A 27,891-nucleotide genomic window follows, 5' to 3' on the forward strand; every position below is an offset into this window, starting at 1 on the left:
AGTTGCAATGGTTACCCATAAAATATCGCATTGAATTTAAAATATTGTTGCTCACCTTTGAAATTATAAATAATTTAGCCCCTCGTTATCTAGTCGATCTTCTTAGTCTACATGTCCCTGGGCGAGCCCTCAGGTCTTCAGCCCAATTACTCCTGGCTCAGCCTAGTCTTTTAAACGTGCTATACAAATAAAGTTGTATTTCCAGTCACCTTTCTCACTCACTATGTATTAACAGACCTCTCTGCATTGAATCATATCTGTTATTAACCTCTGTCTCTCTTCCACAGCATGTCTTTATCCTGTCTTCCTTCTCTCACCCCAACCGGTCGCAGCAGATGGCCCCGCCCCTCCCTGAGCCTGGTTCTGCCGGAGGTTCCTTCCTGTTAAAAGGGAGTTTTTCCTTCCCACTGTCGCCAAAGTGCTTGCTCATAGGGGGTCATATGATTGTTGGGTTTTTCTCTGTATCTACTATACAAACACTGTTAAATGTTCAGGTTCGATGCCATATGTTAAAACAAGATCTAGAGTGTGATTAAAGTGGTGGGTGGGTTCTTTTACATGTTGAGAGAAGCCAATTGAGCCTGATAATACAGATACAGCCACTTTAAATGGCCGCCTCATCACTCACAGGACCATGACAGATACTTAGTGGATTCCTGATGGATTGCCAGCTGATTTGTTACTGTAATGATAGGGTAATGTCTTGTACATCCACCAGGGGGCACAGTGGTAATGGAAGTTAACAACCTGCTTACTCAAGTCTGGTGCTAATCTCAGTCTCTAATCACCTTTGTGATTTATTTTAATATTCTACGCTGTGAAAGGGACTTTCTAAATCCAACAACTGGTACATGTCCTGCAAACAAGTGTCCAACCTGCAGTATTTATCTATTTAGTTAAAGGTGGAAAAGCTCCATGTGCCGACAGGTAGGATAGAATTAATAGTTATTAGTGTTCAACCTGGTCTGGTTGTGTACGAACAACGCTCCAAAAGAAGCATCTAAATCCTGACGATGAATGAATAAACTGATAAATCTCTGCAGGACCTTTACACACAGAGAGAGCACAGACTGTCATCAGCATCACAGAGGATTCTTTTGTCACACATCAGGTGGTCATTCAAACAGCTCTCTGACCCCTACAGAAGGACAACAAACCCAAATATCCTCTCTGTGCCAGCTGTGGTTTTAACACACGTACACAGTATTCCAGGAATCACTGACAGGATGTCAGTTATACCTGTCTGTGAAACCTTCTTAGTGAGTGCTATTGATGTGATTTGGCCTTAAATAAAGTTACTCAACGATTAAGATTTTTAGATTTTTACATTAGTGTTAAAATCCTGTTTTCAAAGTATTGTAACGATCCTTGAGGTGATTTTATTGTGATGTGTTCACTGATGTAAGTTACCAGAGCTGGACAGTGAGGTGTTCCGGTGGACCCTGCCCTGTTACCCTGTTAATAAACCATGGTGAGACCAAAATGTCTGCTGCTTGAGAGTCTACGTGAACATCACAGTATCCAGTAAAGGGTTAAACACTAAAACTGTTATTAACACATCTGCAAACTTTGTGACATCATGTTGAATTTATAACACACTGTTACTAAAGATATGCAGAAGCAATTTCTACTCGATGGAATTATCTGACAGAACATGCTGTGTAGTTTATTTATGTCTCAGTCAGAAGCAGTTTACAGTGCTGAGCTGTGTTCATGAAAACTCCGACATCAGAACACCAGCCTCTTTTTATCTTGATGTAACTGTGAGAGCATGCACTTGGCTCCTTGAAACAAACTGAAGGTTACAACAGACATAACAAAAACTAAATATCAAGTATGAAAACCTTAAATTTATGGAATTCACATAGTAGTATTGACTGCATTTAAATGGTAGCCTCCTAATGTCCCAGTTTAAGGAAGGCACCGTGAGGTTGCTTTTGTTTGTTCCCTCACATTTCCAAAGACCCAGATCAGCCGCCACAAAACAAACAGCTGGTATGAGTTACACACGAATTAACCTAAATGGCCAAGCAGGAAGTCCACAGCTGGATATTCGATTCAACAGGCAACAGTGCTAACCACCACACCACCGAGCTGGCCTGTGACTTGGCGCTATATAGATACAATTGAATTGAATATATCCATAATCACACACACTGTTAAACTAAACTGATCAAAACTGCAAGGTTATTAGAGTAAGCTAAAACTAAACCAAAACTAAAACCAGATATGAAAAAACATTTTAATTAACTAAAAGTAAAAATAAGAAGTGTAAGTAACTGAAACAATGTTGTAAGTTTTTTAGTAAAATAAACCTTTTTCATAACTTGTTGATGAAGCCTGAATTTTTACTGAGACTCTGGATGTCAACAAGCCTGACAGTGACTGCTTTCAATGAGTTCTGTTTTGATTGGGATGCCTGTGCTAATCTTACCGCCGACACAATAATACTACAAACAAGCATTGAAGCTGATAAAAACTCATATCAGTCCCCTCTAAACACCCTCCACATGAACACATCCGTAGGTTTGGAACAACATGAAACCTTCCTGCAGGACAGTGGGGCTCTCTCAGTGTTTAAACTGGTTTAAACTGGTTTCTCTGACATCAGTAACATCTGCAGTGATGCAGGCAAACAAACACAGCTGAAAGTTTGTGTCATTTTATTTTGACATGAAAGTTAAAATCTGTAAATTAGAATCAGATGAGCAGAGAGAACAAAGTCACCCTGAGACCTGGATTACAGGGATTATATTACATGGATTGAAGAGCAGAGTTAAACAGTGAAGCATCAAACAGCAGAGTCTACATTTGACCTGATCCAGGATCATCCTAGTGAAACCACAACAACCACCAACACTGAGATCCTGAGTCAGATTCAGAGTCCAGACAGAGATCATCATCATCATCATCAGTCTGCTGAACACATGAAGCAGCTGCTTTTATAACGTCAGACAGAACCAGGACCAGGATCCAGGCTCAGTTAGTGGGAACCAGGATACGACCTGGAGAATGAAGAAGAGACGAGGACACAGTCACCAACACGCTCTGAAAACACTTCATTGACACTGGATTTAAACTGATCAATACTAATGATTCAGAAACGATTCGTTTTTCAGGGCTTGGATCAGGACTGAGTCTTTTAAAAAAAACTACCAAAAAACTGGGTTTGAAACATGAATTAAACTTACAGTGGTCTAAAAATAAAGAAACTGGTCTAAAACTGTGTGAAACTGGTTTAAACTGGCCTGAAACAGAATTTTAAAACATTGATATATATATATATCTGACCAAGATGGCGCCGAGTATGGCAGCCTCGTCGCGAGCTCCCCCAAGCAACGGCTTTCTTCTGTGTTTAATTTTACTTTTCCTTTATTTTTTCATGAGTAGCACATGTCTCCTTGTGTACGACCGACAAACCTTACTGGACATAAAAGACGGTCTTTCTTATAACTTTCCGGAGTTCAAGTTTTGCAACACGGACGCTCCGTTTGCAGACCCCCCATTCATCTCACCTGAGACGCCTTTGTTCTCTGGCCCTGGAGGCCGCAAACGCCGACGCAGAGGGAGAAGATCTGGCGTTCTGGTTCGACTGAGACGGCGCACTAACAGACCACCGTTACCCAGTTTATTACTGGCTAATGTGCAGTCTCTGGAGAACAAGCTGTGCGAGCTTCGGGCACGGATCTCATTCCAGCGAGAGATGCGGGACTGCTGCGTGATCTGCCTCACAGAAACCTGGCTATCGGACAAAGTACCGGACTCCGCAATACAACTGCCGGGGTTCTCCGTGCACCGCGCGGACAGGTCACAGGATCTTACTGGGAAAAGCAGAGGCGGTGGTGTGTGTTTCATGATCAACAACAGCTGGTGTGATTATGCGAACGTGCACCCGGTCAAATCCTTCTGCTCACCGGACCTGGAGTACCTGATGATTAAGTGCCGGCCATTCTGGCTACCGAGGGAATTTACAGCAGTGATTATTACGGCTGTTTACATTCCCCCACAAGCCGACACTGACCGTGCACTCAGGGAACTGTACAGCGCGATCAGCAGCGAGGAAACCGCACACCCAGAGGCAGCGTTTATCACAGCCGGAGACTTTAATAAGGGAAACCTGAAGAAAGTCTCACCCAAACTCCACCAACACATCCATTTTAACACTCGTGGAGACCGGCTACTCGACCACTGCTACACCTCTTTCCGGGATGCGTACAAAGCCCTCCCCCGCGCCCCATTCGGCCAATCAGATCACTGCTCCATCCTGCTCCTGCCCGCCTACAGGCAGAAGCTGAAACAGGAAGCTCCAACCCGGAGGGCGGTGCACTGTTGGACGGACCAATCGGAGTCTGCGCTGCGGGACTGTTTTGATCACGCGGACTGGGAAATGTTTCACGTGGCTGCTAGGGACATTGATGAATACACAGACTCAGTCTGTGGATTTATCAGGAAATGCGTGGAAGATGTCGTCCCATCCAGAACAGTTAAATCCTTCCCAAATCAAAAACCCTGGATTAGCGGAGATGTTCGCGCGGCACTGGCGGCACGGAGCACCGCCTTTGCCTCCGCGAACACATCGGACTACAAACACGCACATTACCAACTCCGGAAGACGATCAAAGCAGCCAAACGTGAGTACAGGGACAGGGTGGAGCAACAGTTTGACAACCCTCGGAGTATGTGGCAGGGACTAAACACGATCACAGACTTTAGAGGGAAAACCAGCACACCGCAGACCACGGCCTCTCTGTGTGAGGATCTAAACGTATTCTACGCTAGATTCGACGCAGCGAACACCATGAGACCGGACAGTGTGCGCACCGCGGATGACGTCAGTGCGCACACTGTGTCTGAGGAGGATGTGCGGAGGTGCTTCAGGAAGGTGAACGGACGCAAAGCTACTGGTCCGGACGGGATTCCCGGCCGCGTCCTCAAGTCATGCGCGGCTCAGCTGGCTGGAGTGTTCACGCACATCTTCAACCTTTCCCTCTCTCTGTCTGTAGTCCCAGCCTGCTTCAAAATGGCCACCATCGTCCCTGTACCCAAATCCTCCACCATCTCCTCATTGAACGACTGGCGACCTGTAGCCCTGACCCCCATGGTGAGCAAATGCTTCGAGAAGCTGGTCAGGGACTTCATCTGCTCTGCACTACCCGACTCACTGGACCCTCTACAGTTTGCATAGCGCCACAACAGGTCCACTGATGATGCCATAGCCCTGACACTACACACTGCCCTGTCACACCTGGAGAAGAGAGACACGTATGTGAGGATGCTGTTTGTAGATTACAGCTCAGCATTCAATACCATCGTTCCCTCGAAGCTGGACAGGAAACTGCAGGATCTAGGACTGAGCAGCTCCCTCTGCAGCTGGATCCTTAGCTTCCTGTCTGACAGACGCCAGGTGGTCAGACTGGGCAGCATCACCTCATCCCCCATCACACTGAACACTGGTGCTCCACAGGGGTGTGTACTGAGCCCTCTCCTGTACTCACTCTACACCTACGACTGCACGGCCACTAACAGCTCCAACATCATTGTGAAGTTTGCGGACGACACTACAGTGGTGGGTCTTATCACCAACGGTGATGAGACGGCTTACAGGGAGGAGGTCAGCGCCCTGACCCACTGGTGTCAAGACAACCATCTCACCCTCAACGTCGCAAAGACAAAGGAGTTGATAGTGGACTTCCGGAGGTGCAGAGAAGTACACACCCCCATCACCATCAACGGCGCTGCTGTGGAGAGAGTGAGCAGCTTCCGGTTCCTTGGTGTACATCTGGCTGAGGATCTTACGTGGTCAGTACACACAAACAAAACAGTGAAGAAGGCGCAGCAGCGCCTCTTCTTTCTCAGGAGACTGAAAAGATTCGGCATGAGCCCCCGCATCCTCAGGACCTTCTATCACTGTGCCATTGAGAGCATCCTCACTGGATGCATCACCACCTGGTATGGCAACAGCACCGCCTACAACTGCAAAGCTCTCCAGCGAGTAGTGCGGTGCTCTGAACGGATAATTGGAGGTGAGCTTCCCTCCCTCCAAGACATCTACAGGAAGCGCTGCCTGAGGAAAGCGGGGAGGATCATCAAGGACTCCAGTCACCCCAGCCATAAACTGTTCAGACTGCTTCCATCAGGAAGGAGGTTCTGCAGCATCCGGTCCCGTACCAGCAGACTGAGAGACAGCTTCTTCCACCAGGCCATCAGACTGCTGAACACGTCATAGACACCTCAGCTTCACTACTGGAACTTCAACATTATGCACTCCATACTGTACAGTAATGCCACTGTTTTGCACATATTCAACTCTGTATATTTTATATATTTTATTATTATTATTATTATTTTATTTTATTTTTTTACTATTTAATTTGTAAAAATGTGCATACACACACACACACACACACACACACACACACACACACACACACACACACACACACACACACACACACGTAGGAAAATATTTAGTATACACATCCAGAAATGCATACACTATTATATATTGTACATATATTTATTAGTTTCAGGTTGGCCATTCTTGTATTTTGCTCGTTTGTGTTGTTGTGTTTGCACATCTCTGTTGCTTGTGGGGCTCGCACACAAGAATTTCACTCACATGTGCTGTGCCAGTGTGCCTGCACATGTGATGTGACAATAAAAGTGATTTGATTTGATATAAAAATACTGATGTAAACCAGATCCAAACCAGTTTTAGACTCATGTAATGTGTTTTTAGATTAAGTCTGGTCTCAAAACTGGTTTCAGGTATGAACTGGTCTGTGAGTGAGAGTCCTGCTCTGACCTCGGGACTTCCTCTTGTAGTAGATGAATCCAGCCAGAGATAAGATCAGACCCAGGATCAGTCCTGATGCTCCAATGGCGAGCTTGTTCCTCTCTGACTCAGGCATGGACAGATCTGAGTCACACAGGTGAGAGTCAGACAGGTAGGTATGTACAGGTGTGTACAGGTGTGTAGATACAGACAGGTATTTACCCCAGTCAGTGATCAGAGGTTTGTCCAGGCTGGCGTGCTCCACCTTACAGGAGATCTTCTCTCCAGACCTTCAACACAAACAAGCATTGGTAATTGTCATAGAACAAGACCAGAATCTGTATGACAGACCTGGAGCTTCAACTTTTAAACTTTAGTGCTGACTTCATATTAAAAGTTTTTTGGTTTCCATTATTAGAAACGATGCTCCTGGACCTGATGTGGACTCACCTGGGTGTGTACTCCAGGTGTGAGTGGGTCTGGTAGTACCAATCACCATCTGCCATCTCCTCAGTGGAAGTGACATCAGAGGTGACTTCCTGTCCATCTCTCAGCCAGCTCACTTTGATCTTACTGGGAAAGAAGTCATAGACGCTGCAGACCAACATGGCGGGATGGTGACTGGAGGCAGGTGTCATGGAGTGAAGTTTGACGTACGGTTGAACTGGAAGACATGATGAATTTGTATTATTATTAATGTCCTCTGTAAAATTTGAATGTATTTATGTAAAAGGTACAGAGCATATTAATGAACATATATCAATGTAAATATGTCAGAGTCAGCTGAAAGGTTACTTTTCATCTGTAGACCCCGATAGGTCAGACAGAACAATAAACAAGGAATTTAACAAACCCTCAGTACAACAGTCTCGTCCAGACTACAAACACACAAAACTACAACATAAAATTTAATACTACAATAATACATAAAACAACAACTAAATAAAAATAACACATAACATGAAACAAGTAATTACAAATCAGATTCCTCTTTAGCCATTGTTTGAGATTAGTTTTAAATGTGTTGAAGGTACTACCATCTCACTACCTTTAGCTGATGTTGTATGTCTACAAGGTATTCCACAATCCCCAGTAGAGGCTCTGGTGATGCTTCCACTGATGTTGGATTTAAACATGATAAACTCACCCAATGTGGGTGGAACAAGTCAAAATAACATCTTATATATACTAAGTAAACCTAAATATCTTTAATAATTTAAAACTGTAGATATTATATTTCTGAAGTATGAAAGGAAAAAGGTTTTCTGTCTGACACTTTTAAGGCCTTTTTAAACAAAGATTCTGTTGGTTTAATGTAGCAGTACTTGCCAGTGACAAATCAGTAAAACACTGTTCTATATGAGAAAAAATAATAGAGTAGAGAAACATCCTGGCTGCATGTTTTTGGCAGCGATGATCTAATTTGTTGAAGATTGTGTAGGTTAAATCAATGATTTTAGATTTGTTCTTAATATGATTCTTGAACAATAAACTGGAATAACACCAAGATATTTAAATTCATGTACAATTTGAAGGCAACAAAAACGCACCAAAGGGCACTAAACCCTTTGAGTACTCAGAATAGAAAAGCGCTGCATAAGAACCAGTCCATTTATCATTCCTCCTGCATCTCACCTGCTGTTGTAGTACCAGTATATATCACATCCTACTTAATATCACCATCAAAATTCAGGACTGAAACTGATCTCAGTCTCAATATCTGCTCATTAGTAATAATAATTGTAACCCGGGTTAAAAAGATCCATAAATAGTTAAAGATAAGCGAAGTCTGAGAATATAAATATCAAAGAGTTCATTTATTTAAATTTTCTTGTATATTAAAAAAGATTAAAGTTCATGTAAACTGATTAAAAACATGTTTGCATTGTTTAAAATAAGTTATCTTTCTTTTCTTGTGAATTGTTTGTGAGAAGTGTAATTTCCTACGGGGATAAGGTCTGTGAACGTAACACAGGGTGGAGAGGAAAAGGAAAAAAAGAGAGCGCGAGGAGAGAGGGCGGTGGTGCGTGAGTTACACGAGCATCCAGAGAAGTTAGCTTAGTAGTAAGTGTGTTTTGACTTTTCGGACAGATAAGTCAGTGTCGGTAAGCTAGTGACATGACACGTAAAGTTTCAGCGTGAGTCTGCTGGACTGTGTGCTTTGTTTCTTGCGGCCGTGCACGTTAAAGTTAAAGTGAGGCTAACCCAGCCGTTCGCTAATAAGGACTACTGTAGGCTGCCGTTTCGCTAAAGTTGTGGAACATAACAAGCTGCAGAGGATCGTTACCGAACTGGACGGACACACCCCAGATAGTCACTCAGAGTACCTCTGGCAACGTGGGAAGCTAAAACAGGTAGCTTGTGGAGCAGGTGGAGATCACGGACCTTCCTCATCTTTGTGCTGCTGCATTCAGAGCGGAGTGTTTCTGACGGAGCTGAAGACAACCTGTTGCCTGGATTAATCTGGTGGGAATTGCACGTCTCACAAGGTACTGAGTTTATTTATTTATTTTTTGCTCATGGAGTGAAGAACTTCCGGTTGGGAGATCGTTTTGGATTTATTCTGGAGCAATACAGGCCTGCAACGTAGGGTTTATCTCTGCCGGCTTTAGGTTTAGTTTGGGACTGTAATTGTGTTATCACTGGTGGTTTACACTGTGTGTGTGGAGATTCTGTGTACAGTGGGTAAATTGCTGTGTGTGTTTTTTGGTTTGCCTGAATACTGAAACCTGACATTTTATTATTTTATTGTTTTTCATTGTTTGGTAAATTAAAGAAGGGTTGCATGCTCTACTTTACATGGTGTATGACATGATTTGCTGCACTGTAGACACTTGTGTTCATTTTGGTGTGTACTGCTACTGTTAAGGAATAAGCTTCATTGATCCCAGAAACAAAAGAGGAGTTAATGTAAGAGTATCGTACGAGAGTACACTAGAGAAAGAACCCAAAGCCCATTTATTTAATGGTATTGAGTAAATGAGGGCTAAATAATAATAATAATAATAATAATAAACCCAAAGATGCCTTATACAAGAGCATGAATAAAGAAAAATATATAAACAAACAAGTAAAGGTTGGAGTTTGGAAGGTTTTTTTGAAGTGAGTTTTGAGCGAGAGAGTATAGAATAGAATAGAATAGCCCTTTACTGTCATCTTACATGTACAATGAAATTGTAACTGTGCCAGAATTAAATATAAATAGTAGACAGCAGGAATAAATAAAAACTAGATAAATATTTATCATCAATAGACTGCCACACGCCAGAAAGGAAGTCACTCCTATAAACAGCCTGCTCATCTACACATGGTTCAACATTCATGCTGCGTTTAGGTGCACTCGTAAATCTAGCCATCTATAATCCAAAAGCAGAAGATCAGTATCAGACAGCTTCCCCTCCACAGGAGGTCTGAGCTGGTTCTCCTCATGTTTCTCTGAGCTGCTGCTGGGACCTGATTTCAGTCCATAACATGAGGAAACACTAGTTTCATAATCTGTCTGTTAGATACTTTACCTGACAGAAAACTGTATTATGTCATACATGAGCACATGCATTATTAACCTGAAGTTACCTACATCACAGTGTGTGTCGCTACACTATGAATACATTTCAGCCCATCAGTTGGATCAGCTTATCATGAATTCATCAGCTGCTTCAGCACTTTTGCTCATTTTACTGCAGACACCATTAAGAGAGGGACACTTCACACACACAGATTAAACAACAGCGGTCGAGCTCTGTGTTTGAGTGTGTGTGTGTTGTAGACACGAGTACACAGGAAGAGTCGGAAACAAGCAAAAACTCATGTTGTAGTGTGTGACTGCAGTCATTCACACAGCAGCTGTTTCCTCTGGGTTATGATGATAACTTTATAATTGTTTCAGTATATTTAATAGCTCCACTGTTACACTGACTCATAGATCTGAGCTGTAAATGTGTGCAGGTGTGAAGCTGCTACACAAGCTCTGAAAGTCAGAATCAATAAATAAACAGCAGACGGCCTTCAAACAAACATCAGTGTTTCTCAATTTTTGTCTGATTTAAATGAATTAATTAGAAGAAAAGAAGGAAAAAGTGTTTTATCAACCTGTCAGGCTGCTTCATGCTGTTAGAAATATTTATATGGAAATATTTAAAAATAAATATGAGCAATAATTCAGCTTAAAGAGGTTTAATGAATCATCAGTGTGTTATAATGAACAGCTGCAGTTGCCTGTTTCACCAGCAGGGAGCGCCACAGACTGAGGTTAGAGTGTTCAGAGTCAGTGATTTATTACAGTCATTGATCACCAGAGTCTGACCTGCAGCTGTGAGTCCATCATGAATGATTCAGAGTGAGGTCAACACCTGATGATGTCACACAGACCAGCACACTCACCTGATTTAGACAGAGGGTTGCTGTACCAGACACCAATGTTGTGTTGGCAGTACGTCTCCTTCTGAGCTCTCCATGCAGCCAGCTGTCCCTGATCTTTGTTCCAGTCTGCTGCGTACTTCAGCCCAGGCTCAGTGTATCCAACAAACTTCCCCACACTGCTGCTGAACCTGACGTCCTCCACTTTGTTGAAATAGTAAGAGCTGATGTACTCGATGTCCTTCAGCTCAGTGGAGTTAAAGTCACAGCGAGCCATCATATACTCCAAAAATCCATCTGAGAACAAACAGAACATCAGACTGTGAACTGATCACATCACTGGTCAGATTATTGATCAGTGTGTCTCTGCAGTGTATTGATGAGTGTATATTGATAGTACCTGCTATGCTGAGGCTGATGAAGAGGAGGCTGAGGCAGAGGAAGGATGAAGCCATGTTCCTGAGTTCTCCTGACAAACTGACTCAGTCTGACTGAGAGCTGCTCTAAAAACAGAGGACAGGTCACATGACCACAGCATCATCTGTTACCAGGAAGAACTGTGTGACACCAGCTCAGACTGCAGTAAAAATATTAATTCTCTATAGATGATAAGCTGTTAATTTGTAACATGAGCAGTAATGGCAGTAATCTGCCTCTGTTACCTTAGTTAATATAAACCTGAACATTTTAATGATCTTTCTGACCACTTTACAGAAACACATTTCTCATAGAGCTTGATTCTGAACTGCATGTCTGCAATAATAAAAAATACATCTGTTACAATATTATAAATACATCTTTAAGGCTGATATTAACAGTGACATTACTGGACTGAATCAGAGCTGTATATTATAACAGAAGTGAATATCTTGCATTTGAGAAGGAGCTATGTGTGTGCGTTTGGTTTGAAAAACTCACTGTAACGAGCATCAGTCTTTAATATATGAACAAAGTACATCTGTGATGAATTAATGTAATTATTATTACTAATGTGATCCACATTTCTTCATATCTGACTGTAGTTTAAGTGGAGGAGAACATCATGGGGGCTTCAGCAATTTGAGTATTTGACGCTATCCCAGTTGTCTTAGGGGGAGAGGCAGGGTCCACCCTGGACAGGTCGCCAGTCTGTCACAGGGCTAACATAAAAAGACAGACAACCATTCGCACTCACATTCACATATACGGGCAATTTAGTGTTACCACCTGATTCCAGTAACTGCATGTGTATCGATTGTGGGAGGGAGCCGGAGTACATGGAGAGAACCACTGTTATGTTCACCCATAACACCCAAGACACGCATGTCCACACCTGAGAGAGGAAAACCCACAACCATCCTCGGGTGGGAGGAGTCACACACAAACACGTATGACCCATATGATCTTAGATCATAACACCACGCAGACACGGGAAGAACATGCAGACTCCACACAGAAACGCCCCGGCCTGATGGTGGAGGTGAACTCAGGACCTTCTTGCTATAAGGGGACAGAGATGTCTCTTTGTCTTTTTAAGAAAAGCAGCTACAGGTGAACTGTTACAAAACAATCAGCCTTTAGCTTAACTCTGTATGTGTATGTGTTTCTTAAACCTATATGACTAATACTGACCACTGAATGTTATATCTACAGCAATGGACAGTAAACCAGACACACACATACTGCATAAATAGTCAATAACTCATAATTACATCAAAACAATTACACAATTTTCTTTCAGACAGTTAAACATTTTTTAATATTAGTTGTGAAGACCAGTGTCAGACCAACAAACAACATCCTGAACAATCACTTTTTTTTTTTATTTATTCTTAGTTTTATATTTTAGTTCATTTGCATTTAACTGTCCTCCCAGTTAAAGCAGAAGAGTGAAATATTAATACCAGCCCATTTATCAATCAGCCACTGCCAGTAATGAAAACAGCAATGATTTCAGCAAAGGTCTGTTTATTAACTTTCATGATTAAAACAAATATGCTTTCAGTTTCTAATCAAACTGTTCATATACTTAGTTTTTACTTTAAACACAGAGAGAAAGCAGAGAAACAAACATCTGTAAATCAAACATCAGTAAATCAGTGTGAAGGAATGAAGCAGCAGGTCTGTGTTTGCACAGAGGACGGCCCTCGCCTCAGACACCACAGGAGGGAAAGCAAACGTCAGGATATGAATTCAACTGTCTCTGTACTGATGACATCATCACTGTGAGCCAATCAGCTGCACTCGTTTCCTTTGATGAGGAAGAAGGTTCCAGCAGCCACACCGAGCAGACCGAGAGTCAGACCCACTCCACAGAACACAGAGGGTCCAACACCTGGATCAGACTGACCAGTTGCCTGCACATCTGGAGACAGAAACACACAGAGATAAACATGAACCTCCACATCTGGACACAAAGAGGAGAAACAGTGAACCAGCTGCTCCTGATCAACACTGGGGTCAGACTCCATATCTGGATATAGTCATCTCTGTACCTCTATCAGTGATCTGTGTTTAAATAAAGTTTTCTCACCATAGAGCTTGGTCAGTGGTTCTGTCAGGGCCAGATGTTGCACTGCACAGCTGTAGATGTCTCCCAGCTGTGGGGTGAACTGCAGTCTGGAGATCTGGGTGAAGGTCCCATCTTTGTTGGGATAGGGAACGTTGATGCTGGATCCTGTGACCTTCTGTCCGTTCTTGGTCCAGGAGACGTTGACAGGAGCAGGATAGAAACCAGTCACATGACAGATCAGAGTGTTATTCTCTCCAAACTCCACCTCATCTCTGCTGTAGATCATCACACCTGAAGGAGCATCTGAATAAAAGCACAGATCACATCAGTGTTGGAGATGAGCACATTTATTTCGCAGCTACACCGATGTTCATCATGTGAGCCCTGCTGATACATAAAGCCATATGTATAAACACACAGGGATGGGACCTGAACGTGACCCTGTCATGTGTCACAGACAGTCTGACTCATGACAGGGTCATGTTTTCTTTCTGGGAAACAACAAATTTGAGTTTTTTGTATGAAATATTAAAACATGACTTGTTTGTATTGTCAGTAATTATCTGTGGAATCAACAAAATGTTTTGATACATTTTCTTATTTTAAGATGCTTGCTAAAAAAGTGAAGTCTGTATCACATTCAATTAATTCTGGTTCATTTCCTCATGATCTGTTTCCCAGTATTTTAATTGTTGTATCTCTATATTTGAATTTCTCATTACAGTGTGTAAATGAGCTAAGACTTCACAAGTCAAAGGACAGATTTGTATCTGAATGATTTTTTTTCAGTCAGACTGTAAGAACGACACGATGAGTTCCCTGACCCCAAAACCCAAATTTAACCTTCTAATATCCTTAAACAGTTTTGTAGTTCTGCTGTCTGAATGTGGCCACAGATGCCTATGCAGCTGTCACCTCTTTATGGAAATCTCACAGGTTCATTTGACAATTAATACAATTAATTTCACTGTCACAAAAATATTGTTTTTGTTAGCAGTGACTGCAGCCGTAACTTACCTTAAACATCAATGTTTTAAACAGTTTTATTCAAAGTGAAGGAAATAGTTTCTCACCACGCTGCAGTGGAGGGTTCTTATAGTTATGCATATCAGCTTTCAGGCTCTGTCTGCAGATCTGTTGCTGAGCCCCAGCTTGTTCATAACCTCCTGGTACAGTCATAGGATCAATAAAAGGAGGCAGAGGGTAGATAAACTCCTGTTTGTTGAAGTCTGCGTAGGCAAGCTCTTCACCATCCAGTCCATACATGAACTCTCCATCAGAGTCTGAACAGCCATTGATATTAATGTCACTGTGCAGAGCTGAAACACATCAAACACTGATCAGTGACCTGATCAATAACCTGATCAATAAGCTGCTGTTTACAGAGACAAACTCACCGTCAGCAGAGACACAGAGGACACAGGAGAGGAAGAGGAGCAGCTCCTTCATCTTCATCAGCAGCTCTCTGACAGTTAAACTCTGAGTGTGTGTGTGTGTGTGTGTGGACCTCACCGTGTGAGTGTGAGAGTCTCTGAGTGACTGAAAGTGCAGCTGAGCTCTAACACACAGCAGCCAATCACAGAGCTCACAGCTCATGATGTCATCAGTGTCCGGGTAGACAACAGCTGGAGGTGAACACGATCTGACACACACAGCACCGATCAATAATCAATATTTATAAAGTTTTCTGCCTGATCACAGCAGACCAAACAGGAAAACAAGGAAAAGGAAAAGTCACTGTAAATAAAAACTAAACAAAAAAACTATGATATAAACATGTTTATTTTTATTTATTTTGATATCACTGGTGTATTTTACTGATCATAAATAAAATAACTGGCTTCAGAAACATATAAAGCTGACCTGCTGCTGATTTTAACTGATTGAGACTAAAGCAGATCAGTGTGTCACATTTATTATCTGACAGTGAAAATGTTCACGTGTTAATGAATCAGTCGTGCTGATTATCCACTGACTGAAGTCAAACTGACAGAATTAAAACTAACAGTCTGAATACAGGACTTTAACTTGTGATGGAGAACTTCATTTCTGCTTGATAAAGAGAACGTTCTCCTCTGCAGAGGTCTTAGCTCAGGTTCAAAGGTCAAGTCCAACAGCTTTTGAAGAAACTATTGAACATTTCTGGTGACCTGCAGCTGACTGTGTTTCTTCTCTTCCAGTTGGTCTTTTTTACTCAATAAACTGACTCTGTGATGAAGCTGCTCTTCTGTCTCTCAGTGCAAAGTCTCATCCTGACCTTATCCTGTGTCCTGATGTGTTTCCAGCTCTAACAGAGTCCTGCTTTTATCTCATGACTACAATGTGGACTGTACTGATATGTGTTCATATGTGTGGATGATTTAAAGCAGGTGTGTCAAACTCCAGGCCTCGAGGGCCGGTGTCCTGCAGGTTTTAGATCTCACCCTGGGCCAACACACCTGAATCAAATGATTAGCTCTTTATCGGGCCTCTGGAGAGCTTCAACACTTGGGGGCTGTATCCCAATTCAGGGTCTGCAGCCTTAAAGGCCGCATTTTAAGGCCGATTATGTCACAGCGACGCGACGAAGGCTGTCCCAATTCAAAGGCTGCTCGAAATGCGGCCCTGAAATGCGTCCTTCATTTCCCTGAATTTTAAGGCTGTGGCAGTATAGACTTCATGGCCCAACATATCCCAGAATGCATAGCGCGGCGATGGGTGTGGATAATTTTGCCGCAGACGGCAGAAGTGGAGCAGCCGAAGAGTAAACTGTTAAAAGTAAGCACTGAATAATATGTCACTTATTTATGTGCAAATGTTTAATAACGAAGAACATTAAAACATTCCTGTTGGCCACATGTCGGCAAAGTCATGTGACATCAGTGACGTTTGTACTAACTTGGTTTTAAAGCCTTTACTTTAAAATATACGCCGTTCAATAGCTGAGCTTCATCTTACAGAGAATGTGATGATTTTGTGAATTATTAAAGTCAGCACTGAGAGAAATGTAATAATGCCAACATATTAAAATAACAATATTTGTCTCTTATATATAACACATCTGTATACACACTGTCAAAGATACTCGTCTTTGAGTGAAGATTTAAGGTGACAAGAAATATAAATAACTGCAACTTGAATCTTTACTGAAGCTCAGTATTTGAACCAGAGTTCAAGCTCACTGTTGTAATAACTAATAATGATTAATATAATTACTATAATATTGGCCATATTATATTTACATTACCAAAGTGAGATGCCTCAGATAATTATCAAATCACACAAAGCTCATATAACAACAAAATATTTTCTCCTTCATTTCTTACGGAGAGGTTCTTGTATCTCTGCCCACACTGTCTTTATTTATCAGCAGGTAAAAATGATAAAAAATACCAAAAATCTATTCCCTCCATATTTTTACTCCAGTGAGCCAGATCAGAGTCTTTGCTGGCCCGGTGCAGCCCCCAGGCCTTATGTTTGACACTCCTGCAATAACAAGATGAGAGAGTGATTATTGATCAGAGGTGGAGGTTCAATAGTTAACATGCTGTCAGAGGAGCAGCTGAGTTAGAGCTGAAAAGTTTAAACTGTTTCCTCTGCTGTTTATCAGCCAATCAGCTCTTTGCTGTCACACAGCTCACCTGTGCAGGTGAGTCATTCCATCTCAGATCATTGTGGTTCTTCTGCTTGACCATGTCTGATTTCATAAACATGTGATGGTGCAAAGTTTGAACATATAAGATATATATATTTAAAAATGGCCGTCGACCTCCAGCATGGATATTTTTCACACACTGAGGTCATGTGTGAACATCAAACATCAAACTGTGAGTTCAAATACTAACATCACGCTGTCCTATAAAGTCCCATGTTTGAGCTGATGAAATCTAAGTCACAGCAAAGAGAGAAAATCTCATTTTAAATTAACTTTCATGCTGAACAAATATGACAAGTTACAGCACAAAAAGTAAATCATCAGCAGATACTCTGATCCACGGAGAATTAAGTTCTGGTGTTCAGATGGTAAAGCTGAGAATATTGTAACGATCATTTCAGGACCTTTTGACCTCGAGGTCATCAACACTGAGTCTCAGCTGTTCTGACATCTGTCACAGATCCTGCTGGATTGCTCACCAGGGGAGTGGTGCTTGTGTGGTGAATGTGGGGGGTTGATGGCACATGAAAGTGTTGGAAACTAGAGCAGGGCAATATGTCCAAAAATATTTATGACAATATATATTTGTAAATTTGCGATAACGACATAACTGACGATATAACTGAATAAATACTTTACATCTCCACAACGTGTAAAAACGTGTTTTAAAGTTATATAAAATGTAACAGTGCAAATGCAAATTCCTCGCTGACAGTTTAACCAAAGGCATTTCCAGTGGAAACTGGCCGACACATCCTCAGCATAACCATGTATAACATCCACAAAACTTAAAAAGAGGTCATACACACACAATACGGTAACATTATGTTGAAGCACAGTATGCAATTTGCCGCGTGTTAAGTCGCAAAGTGAGTTAATGCGGATCGCCCTGTGCGTTTGGCTGCATGGCGCTAACGCGTTGACGCCATGCAGCCCCAGGTTTTTCGGCCCGCTAGAATGCTCTACCAAAAATAGTGCTTTGTTGTGTATCTGACAGACGAAAGCTAAACCAGTTCCACACCACTAAAGTTGCAGCGTTTTTACAAACCAGTTCTGGTTCATCTGATCCACTTTTGCCCTTCTCCGTCGCCGCCATGCTTTTTCCACCATGCTTTTTCCGCCATGTGCTTATGTAAACAAAGGCACTGCGCATGCACGTTTTACCCATATTCCGATATTTGTGATATTTAATTTTCTTATCGTTGCCTATTATTATACCGGCATTATACCGTGAATGGTATGATATGGCCCAGCCCTATTCCACGCGTCTCTGACATCTGTTGAAAGCCCTCCACACATCTGACAGGTCCACAGCAGCAGCCAGCTGCCTGAGCCTGCGAGAGGATGCAGGATGAGGTTCTGTGTGGTTCCTATCCAATAGTGGGAAATCACCACATAAAAACAAATACTCATCATCACTAGAAACCTTAACAATATCACACAGGACATATAAAAAACCCATTCTGTCCACTCCTTTAGTTGGAGCTTATCCATTGAGAAAAACAAAACTCACATTTTCATATTTGGCTTTAACTTTCAGTAAACCGCCCTTAATTAATTCCTCTGCTTCGCAAGAAACCGGTAAAAACAATAAATCTCTTGATCTGTCAACACATCATCAACAAAATTTCCAGATTTTTTGTCAAGACCCGAGACAATTAAAAAAAGAAAGCTTCAGGTCTGGAAAGTAGTCCTCCACTTTCACCATCCTGAGGCCTTTGGTTTTCTGTAGGAACCTCCTGATGTCAGCAGGAGAGTACAGATTCTGGTTCCTGGCTCAGAGACTAATCACTTTCAGACTCAATACTGCTCTCTCCTGCTGTTTCCTCTCTTAGCTTTTAACGTTTTAGTGCTGCAGAGGGCAGGTTCAGAGCTCTTCCTCTTCTGAGACAGTTTCAACAAATCCTCCTCAAACACCAACATACCAAACAACACATATTGACTCTCTCGGACTTTGAACAGCTTCTGAGTACTGCGGCAAAGCAAGTTATTTTGTGCTTTATACATTATCTGTGCCCTTTTATATTCAACTAAATCATAAAATTTCAGGGTATTCAGATTAATAAACAAAATGTTAGTTGGTTCTTTATTCTCCTTTAAGTCATTTATCAAACAGTTGGTTAAAAAAAAATTAAATTGAAGCTCAGATTTTTATTTCGAATGAAGTCCTTCCTGTCTTTCTTTTGAGGCTAAGAAAAGACTTGTGTCTGCCACTTTCATGTCGTTGCTTGACAATGGAGATGTAATTCATCACAAACCTCAATAGTTTTACTCATCATTGCATGTTGTACTCTACTGTCGGATGTTCTGTGTTGTCGGTGCGAAGACTAAATCACTGGCATATCTTCATTTAAAAAGCTATCCATGGCCATTCTTCCCTTATATCTAATATCGCATATTATCCAGTGTGGGATGTTACTATATTAATTCACAAAAATCTGTTCTTATTGATGAGGTCAGGGGTTTGCAGTGAGTTGGGGGCGGGGGGAAAGCTCTCAAGTACTTTGCCCCTTATGCATGCAATCAGCTCCAGACTGAGCTACACTTGAAGGAAGTTGTTTCTCTGAGTTTTAACAAATGCCTAATATTTTAAATAAACTAAAAAGAGATCTTATTTTAAAACATGTCTAGCTCTATTAATGTTTAGGGTACCAACTTACAGTTGCTCATATTTGAAGAAGAGCTAAAAGAAAACAAAGACAACAGTACCAGAGAAAATATAGACCCAGTAATTTGATTCTTCACCTTCATTATCAGTTTTCTCAGTCTGAAAAACTCTTGGTCAGAATGGATTTTTTCACTAATATCAATTATAGTTATATGATGGACATGATCTGTAGACTTGCAGCTTTCATTTCAGTGTATCCACGTTTAAATTGGATGAAAGGTTTAGAAGTTTCAGCTCTTTAAAATTGGACAGCTGACTCAAAGGCTATTTGATGGGCTTCATTATGTCAATATTGTTGTGATATTTTGATACCATGGTAGCATTTGCTGAGTATTGTTTTTGATGATATTATACAAAGGACCCTGTTTCTGCAATGCCCTTTGTTTGAACCTCATCTCCTCTTGCTGTGTCAACTGAGGATTTTATGGTGTGAAACTAGATACTAAGGTTGGAGGGAAAACACCAACAAATCACTCTTTTACTTATCACTCCCTTGCAGATGTTTTTGGGTTGTGTCAGAACTCAGGATGTAGCAGACCTCTGTATAAGATTTATAGGCCTTGTGAGTGCATCTTTATTGCCCTTGCTGAACAAAGGATTCCAACTGTCGAAGGACACCACCCCACCCAGTGGGCAGGGTCTGAGCTGAAACTTGTTGTCTGCCTATAAAAACTGCTGCACAAAGAATAAACTTTGAGTTAGTTTGGGATGACAATCTAGAACAGTCTCCGCGTCTTTTTGTTCTTCCAAACTGCTCCCGGTACTCTGGCCGGTACCGTAATTAACCGTTGATCATGCTTGAGAATATTTTAATTGTTATAGGTTAAAGGATGAACTCTGATGATCCCAGCCCACGCCTCAGAGAAACCCAGAATGGAGTCTCTTACAAATATATATAAAGCTGATTAAAGGCCTGGAGTTGATCTGAGGTGTGGTGCTTGCATTTGGAAGATTTTGCTGTGAGCAGACAACATGTTGTCAAAGGAGCTCTCTATGCAGGTGAAACAAGCCATGCTTAAGCTGTGAAAACAGAAAAAACAATCGGAGAAATGGCTACAATATTGGGAGTGGCAAAATCAACAGTTTGGTCCATCCTGAGAAAGAAAGAAAGCACTGGTAAATTCAGCAATACAAAAAGACCTGAACGTCCACAGAAAACAACAGTGATGGATCATCATCATTTCCATGATGATGAGAAAATCGTTCACAACAACCAACCAAGTGAACAACACTCTCAAGGAGGACGGCGTGTCGATCCAAGTCTACAATAAAGAGAAGACTGCATGGAAGTAAAAAAAAAAAAAAACATCTAAAAAAGCCAACACAGATCTGGAAAAACATTCAACAAATGAAACCAAGATCCACCTCTCCCAGAATGATGAAAGAATAAAGTATGGAGAAGGCGTGGAACAGCTCATGATCCAAAAACACAGCGGAGGCAGTGTTATGGTTTGGGCGTACCAGAACAAACCAAACAGGAAGTAACACATTGCTGTGCTTTTTTCTTTCTTTTTTTTTTAACAACCTATATTGGGTTGGGGGTAAGGGGCAGGCGTTCTGAAGAGTGGTACAGGCAGGTACACAGAGAAACAGGGAGCTGGATTTAAATGCAAGCGTGTCAGGAACAAGTGAAGAAATTAGCAAAAACCATAAAATGAACATCTGGCTGCATTGCAATGATATTGGAGAAAGCTGAGTATAACATTAGCAGCTGGATAAAGTGATACCCCTTATTATTTTCAGCCATTTTCCACTGTGGAGGACAAAAGGTTTCAAACTCGTCCAAGCTGTAAACCACATGTGTGTTCTCCCTAGTAGTAATAAATGCATGAAAATGTTTAAAAAATCGTTTAGAATTAATTATTTAAAATACCCCACCCCCCCAAAAACAAACAAACAAACAAACAAACAAACTAAAAAACATATACATCTTTAACCACAAGATAAAGTCATTAGGGATGTAAAGTTATCTAGGTAATTTTTCTGGGCCTGTTCACCTGCACCTTTGCCCCCAGTTTAGTAAAACGTACTCAGACTGCAGAACATGAGAGGTTAAAATGCCGTCTGCCTGTCTGAGGATGTTCTAGTAGTTCTTGGGGGTTTACAGGAGCTGTTGTGGCCATAATCCTCCCTGCTGTCCTAATCAAAGTTTAAATCTAAGCTTTTGATTTTACAGTTAAATTACCAAACCAGCGTGCAGTGCCATACCTTAAGATCGACTCAACTGTTGCTCTGTAAAAAATCATCATGATATCACTGTGAACGCCAAACAACCAGAGAGAGTGTAGATGCTGACGGATCAGAGCACAGACACTGTTTGCTTGTGTTCTCCAGCTGAGATCACTGTCAGTATGAACTCGCAGGTATTTGAAGGAGTTAACTTTTTAATTCAGTTCACTTCAATCCTCCACCAGGATCCTCCAGCATCTCCACTGTCTTGTATTAATCTGCAGTTGGTGAGCATCGCAGCAGCTGACACACTTCTCCACTGCACAGCTGTGGGGTTTTAAATTGGACTTTGCAGGTAAAGACTAAGTACCACAGTGTGATCAGACAATTTCACAACATCTTGATTTGAATGGGAGATTAGTGTAAAGTGTGATTAATTCATATTTTACACTGCTGTGTAAGAAAAGCTTAAATTAACAGTGCAGTATTGAATATTACATAAAATAAACTATATACACAATGCAGAGATGCAGAAATGTGTGCATGTAGCACAGAGCCATGGCTCAGTGTCTCACAGGATTAACTGTATTTTCACAAGTGTTACAGTTTTTCTTACTGATTAAAAACCTCCGGCTGTTAGTTCTACACAAAGTAATTAAGCAAAATATTAAATTACAGAAAAGTGTTTTTCAGTTTCTGCTAAAGAAATTTCATTTATTTACAACTACAGTTAAAAAAACAGAAGGTCTGGGTAATGAAATACCAGAACATTTTGTGTAATTTTAAATATTTATTTCTTACAATATAAAGAGTCTTCAGATTTCTTCCTGAAGAAAGCGGAGATGTAGTCAGTGGGCTGTGTGTGGTCCGAGATATATAAATCTAGTCTCACAGCGTAACAGCTTGTAGCTCAGTGTTCCAACATTTAGAACTAGAGATCAATGCGGTACTAACATGCTGTTAGTTCATTTTGTAAGGTAGACCCTACAATAATACATACAGAGAATAAAACAACAATCATATGACCCCCATAAGCACTTTGCCAACAATGCTGGGATGGCGCGGTGGGTATGCTGTCACGTGGTGTGTGGAGGCGGCGGTCACGCCTGCCAAAGATCATCTGGATGGATCTTGATATCCCATAGTGCCAAAGCACGCAGGTCCTTCGAATGAGGTCCCGCCAGCTCTGGAAATTCACCCCACGGGAGATTTCCCCACGGGAGCACTCTCGTGATGACACCCTGTGTTCAGCCTTTGACCAAATGATAGAAGCTGATGGTCATGTGATGCACCCTGAACTGAAACTACCTGTGCTTCGTATTATTGAAAGGCTTTGCCAAGTGAGTCGAGACACTGGCATGGAGGAGACACACACCAGTGTTGCTGGTGCCCAAAAGCCGCCAGGAAATGATTTTCCAGGCAACTCATTATACAGCAATGAATAATGGCCCCATTTTATTGGCCCGGCATCCTTTCCAAAAGCACCTTTGCACCTGTTACCATTAATGGAGGTCTTGTTTGAGCGCATTGGCATGGACCTCATCGGGCCATTTCACCTGAGTGCACGCGGCTATTGCTTTGTATTAGTGGATTATGCAACGCGATACCCAGAAGCAGTGCTGCTGCCCACCATCTCTGCAAAGAGTTTAGTGCAGGCGCCATTTCAGGTCATCTACCGAGTCAGCATCCCGAAAGAGATACTGAGTGACCAGGGCACACCCTTCATGTCTCGCACACTAAAGCAACTGCAAATTACTGGGTGTTAAATCTGTTCAGACTGATGAGCTGGTGGAGCGGCTGAATAAGACTTTAAACTCCATGATTCGTAAGTTCCCTCCACAGGATTTTCACACACAGTCGGACAGGGGAGGGGCCACGCAGATTTACCAACTCAGCCTGCTGAAAGCATGGAGATGGATAGATGATAGATGAAGTGTAAGTGGAGCAAACTTTAACCTTCTTCCATGACAGAGTTTTTCTTGTATCCAGAGGTCCTGCAGCAGCTTCATATCCTCTTCTGTTTGATCCAGTTACAGACTGTGCAGGTTCAGAGGTGTCACAGTCTGTAACACTGAACTCTTTATGTTCTTTGAATGTCCTTCCAACAGGAGTTCAGTTTTTTATTTGAAACTGATCAGAGGGAGGATGTTCGTGACACAGACCAGCTTTAATGGCCACAGCTGACCTCTGAAGGGTTTATTTTAGCTAAGAGCAGTTGTGTTTCAGAGAACTGTTACGGTCCTGCTCTTATTTCATGCCCACACTTCGGTCTGTATTGATGTGTTTTAAATGTGTGGGTAATTTAAAGTGTCCCGACCTGCTGACTGTGAACTTCTACACTGATGCAGTTTCCAAAAATCCTCCAAAGCTGCAGAGTCACCTCTGAAGCTGCTGAAACAGAAGCACTGAAACCATCTCAGTCAGACTCTGTTTATTAACCATCAGGTGACTCGAGGACAAAATACTGACACTTTATTTGACTTGCAGCAGGAGAAATATGTCTTGGCTCAGAGTTTTATCCTCTGTGTGATTAAAGTCTGAGGTTTATGACACGTGTGTTGGATTTTGGGTTGATTAAGTTTTCACTTTCCACTGATTTTTGAGGACTCAGAGGTGAACAGCTGTTAAACCTGTGGAGGAGTTTTTATGTGATGAGCTCTGATCATGTTTCCAGAGAACAGCGAGCTTCATGAAGCTCAGACTGTTAGGTGTCTGTGTTGGAGAACTGAGTCACATGACGTAAAGAGCAGCAGCGTCTCTGAGGTTTACCATCGGTCACCTGAACTCTCAGAAAGTCCCCGCTCTCTCTGTGCTTTCACTTCCTGTTCAGCCAATAGGAAAAAAGCAGCTGCTGCTGTGTCAGCTGTTACTACAGGCAGAAGTCTTTTATGTGAACGGCAACAGAGACGCTCAGAGTCAGACGCCCTGCTGGATCCACACTCAGTCAGAGTTTAAGGCTGGAATGTTTTTAAACCAGTTTAACCAGTCTGACTGTCTGACTGGAGTCTGCAGGTTTAAGTCACATTAATAATAAACATCGATCCACACACACAGTCTAAAAGTTAAATAAATATTTAGAGCTGATTATTGCAGCAGGACAGCCAATCAGAAACAGCTGAGTCATCAGTTACCAGGTAAAGCTGGACAGCAGAGGAAGTGCTCTGATCCTTCACTGCAGTACAGCAATACTACAAACAGACAGTAAGTCCTGCATTAGAAACAAATCTACTTCAGCCGCCCTCGTCAAGCAATCACGGTGCACAGACTGTGAGATCATTTCAAACTCCTGCTCTGAATATGTGGAATGTCTGACTCTGAGGTTAAGGCCTTTTTATTTGCCCACAGTGCTGCAGTGCATCATTGTGAGTGTCGTGCACATCCCCCCCCTCCGCTAACTGAAGGAGCTGCACGACATGATCAACGAGCACGAAAATAAACACTAAGCGCTGCTGCAATTGTTTTGGGAGACTTTAATCATTGTAATCTCCAGAAAAACGTGCCTTAACTTTGTAACCTTCCCCACCAGGGGAAATAAAAAACAGGATCAGTGTTTTTCTCTGTAGCTATTATTATTGTAGGATATACTTGTTGTGATTTATATAAATAAAATTGAATTGAATATTGTTAAAATTATGACATGGAGAGCTCTGCACAAGAATTCCAATGTGCATGGACTGTTGGTCCTGTGCACACGTGGCAAATAAAAATCTTGCATCTATATATCTATATAATAATAAAATAACACATCACAGGGTCAGACTGAGGAACAGCTCACAGCTTTGTGCCCTCAGAACTTAAATCAGTCATTTTTATACTGGAGTTTGGTGAGTCAGGATGTGTTTTGCGGTGATGTGAGTTGCAGGTTTTAACAGATCTCAGTATGAACGAATATCTGAGTGACTTGCTGATCAAATAAAAGTTTATAACCTGCTGGTTTAATCTGTAATCACCAGAGGTGATCAATCAACCAGCAGAATCCGCTGATTCCCAATGTTCTCAGGCTGGATCTATGTTTGATTATGAGCTGGTTCACTTCATGCATGGCCAACACACACACACACATGCAGGCACACACACACATACACTGATTTAAGAGGGCAGGGATAGCTCAGTAGGTAGAGTGGTGGCCCCATGATCGGAAGGTCGGGGGTTTGATTCCCCTGAACAGCTACCCTGAGGTACCCCTGAGCAAGGTACCGTCCCTACACACTGCTCCCCGGGCGCCCAGTGGCTGCCCACTGCTTCACTGAGTGAATGGGTTAAATGCAGAGAGGGATTTTCCCCACGGGGACCAATAAAGTACACTTTCTTCTTAAGGCTCACCAAAGTAAACAGGGACCAACATGAAAACATTCACAACACTGACACTGTCATGATAACAGTCTATTAAAATGTCGCTTCCATCCACGTGTGAATAACACAAGCCTGCATTTGGACACATCTTTACTACAGACGTCTGACAGCATGTTAAAAATATGAAAGAAAATTAAATTAATATATATAAATATTCCCTTAAAAATAAATATTGGTGGAGGGGAGTGCTAGCTGAGTGCTTCCTGTTTTCAGAGGTTTCACTGAGAGATCCTCAAACTAACTGCAGTTTGAAACAAACTAAAGTTTAATCATTTTTTTATTATGAAAATTATATCTACCTTTGGAGAAAAGTTGATTTTATCAAAACAAAACCAGTATCAACAAAAATTAGAATAAAAATTAGAAAAAGGTTGGACACCTGAATCAGAGCATGTGAGTGTGTGTTTCTGTGTATTTGTGTAGCTGTGTGTGTACATGCTGACACATGCTGTCACTTTGTTGGGACAAAAACAGAAAGTAGAAACCTCCAACAGCCAATCAGAAAAGCAGCTGCTGCTGTGTCAGCTGTTACTACAGGCAGAAGTTTGTACATGAACAGCAGCAGAGACACACAGAGTCAGACGCCCCCTGCTGGATCCACACTGTAACAGCTGATCAGGGATCAGTCTGAGTCAGTCAGCAGTCAGCAGATAAAGCTGGACAGCAGCAGAGGGTGAGGTACTCTGATCCTTTACTGCAGTACAAGTACCACAGTCCTATTTCTGACTGGAACAGCTGGAAGCATCTACAATCAGATTACGCACTGAGAGTCTGAATCTTCCACCTCACGGGTTTAAATACAACACATGTTTATAACATGTTTGCTAATGAACGTGTGAGTTAAATAAAACATGTGAGTTATATTCCTCTGTGTGTGTGTGTGTGATGGTGAGTTTATGTGTGCTTCTGGATTATTACAGTCTCTCATTATCATCCCCCTGTTCTCCCACTGTAACCAGTATAACCAGTATCAGTGCTGGTGCCTACGCTCACTGCTAGTTCACCTTGTTTAAAGGTCCATGAAGAACATGAAGATCAGACGTTAACACAGAACACGAACACCGTGTGTACAACTACACACTAACAACATGACGTCATGGCGTCGATGAGCACTGACACGTCTCATTGACTCAGGTACATCAGCGGCTCCTTTTCCAGTACAAATGAGTACCACCTAACATGTGTGGGATTGTGATGTCCATGACCTCATCTGCACCCGACACAAACGCCACAACATGTGTGGACATGGAGGCGATGGTACACCTGTTGCTTGGCCTAAAGCTTTTTCTCAGACCAACACGTTGTTGTTTTTATGTCATTTTTGTTGTTGTTGGGTTTCAGAGAGGGCAGTTTTGATTTTCATGAAGGACTCATTGAGTGACGCCACTGAATAGCCAATCAGCAGCAAGCAGTCTGCTGATGTCACATTTTGGGATTATAGCTCA

The 27,891-nt window shown here is 41.9% G+C and overlaps 2 protein-coding genes across 2 annotated transcripts; both read right to left on the minus strand.

Moving 5' to 3' along the window:
* Nucleotides 1-2,646: 2,646 nt before the first annotated feature.
* Nucleotides 2,647-11,651, minus strand: LOC309702840 (H-2 class II histocompatibility antigen, E-S beta chain-like). The gene is made up of 6 exons (XM_082527461.1): nucleotides 11,532-11,651; nucleotides 11,156-11,428; nucleotides 7,226-7,439; nucleotides 6,998-7,065; nucleotides 6,806-6,919; nucleotides 2,647-3,005 (listed from the first exon to the last, which is right to left on the minus strand). The coding sequence occupies exons 1-6, from the start codon at nucleotides 11,584-11,586 to the stop codon at nucleotides 2,980-2,982; spliced, it is 750 nt and encodes a 249-aa protein (XP_082383587.1). The 5' UTR covers nucleotides 11,587-11,651; the 3' UTR covers nucleotides 2,647-2,979.
* A 1,410-nt stretch (nucleotides 11,652-13,061) lies between these two features.
* LOC309702844 (HLA class II histocompatibility antigen, DR alpha chain-like) lies at nucleotides 13,062-15,156 on the minus strand. The gene is made up of 4 exons (XM_082527465.1): nucleotides 15,020-15,156; nucleotides 14,696-14,941; nucleotides 13,644-13,925; nucleotides 13,062-13,475 (listed from the first exon to the last, which is right to left on the minus strand). The coding sequence occupies exons 1-4, from the start codon at nucleotides 15,075-15,077 to the stop codon at nucleotides 13,345-13,347; spliced, it is 717 nt and encodes a 238-aa protein (XP_082383591.1). The 5' UTR covers nucleotides 15,078-15,156; the 3' UTR covers nucleotides 13,062-13,344.
* Nucleotides 15,157-27,891: the final 12,735 nt, after the last annotated feature.

The sequence above is a fragment of the Aulonocara stuartgranti genome (genome assembly GCF_965226115.1).
Source record: "Aulonocara stuartgranti genome assembly, chromosome: 3".
Classification (NCBI taxonomy): domain Eukaryota; kingdom Metazoa; phylum Chordata; class Actinopteri; order Cichliformes; family Cichlidae; genus Aulonocara; species Aulonocara stuartgranti.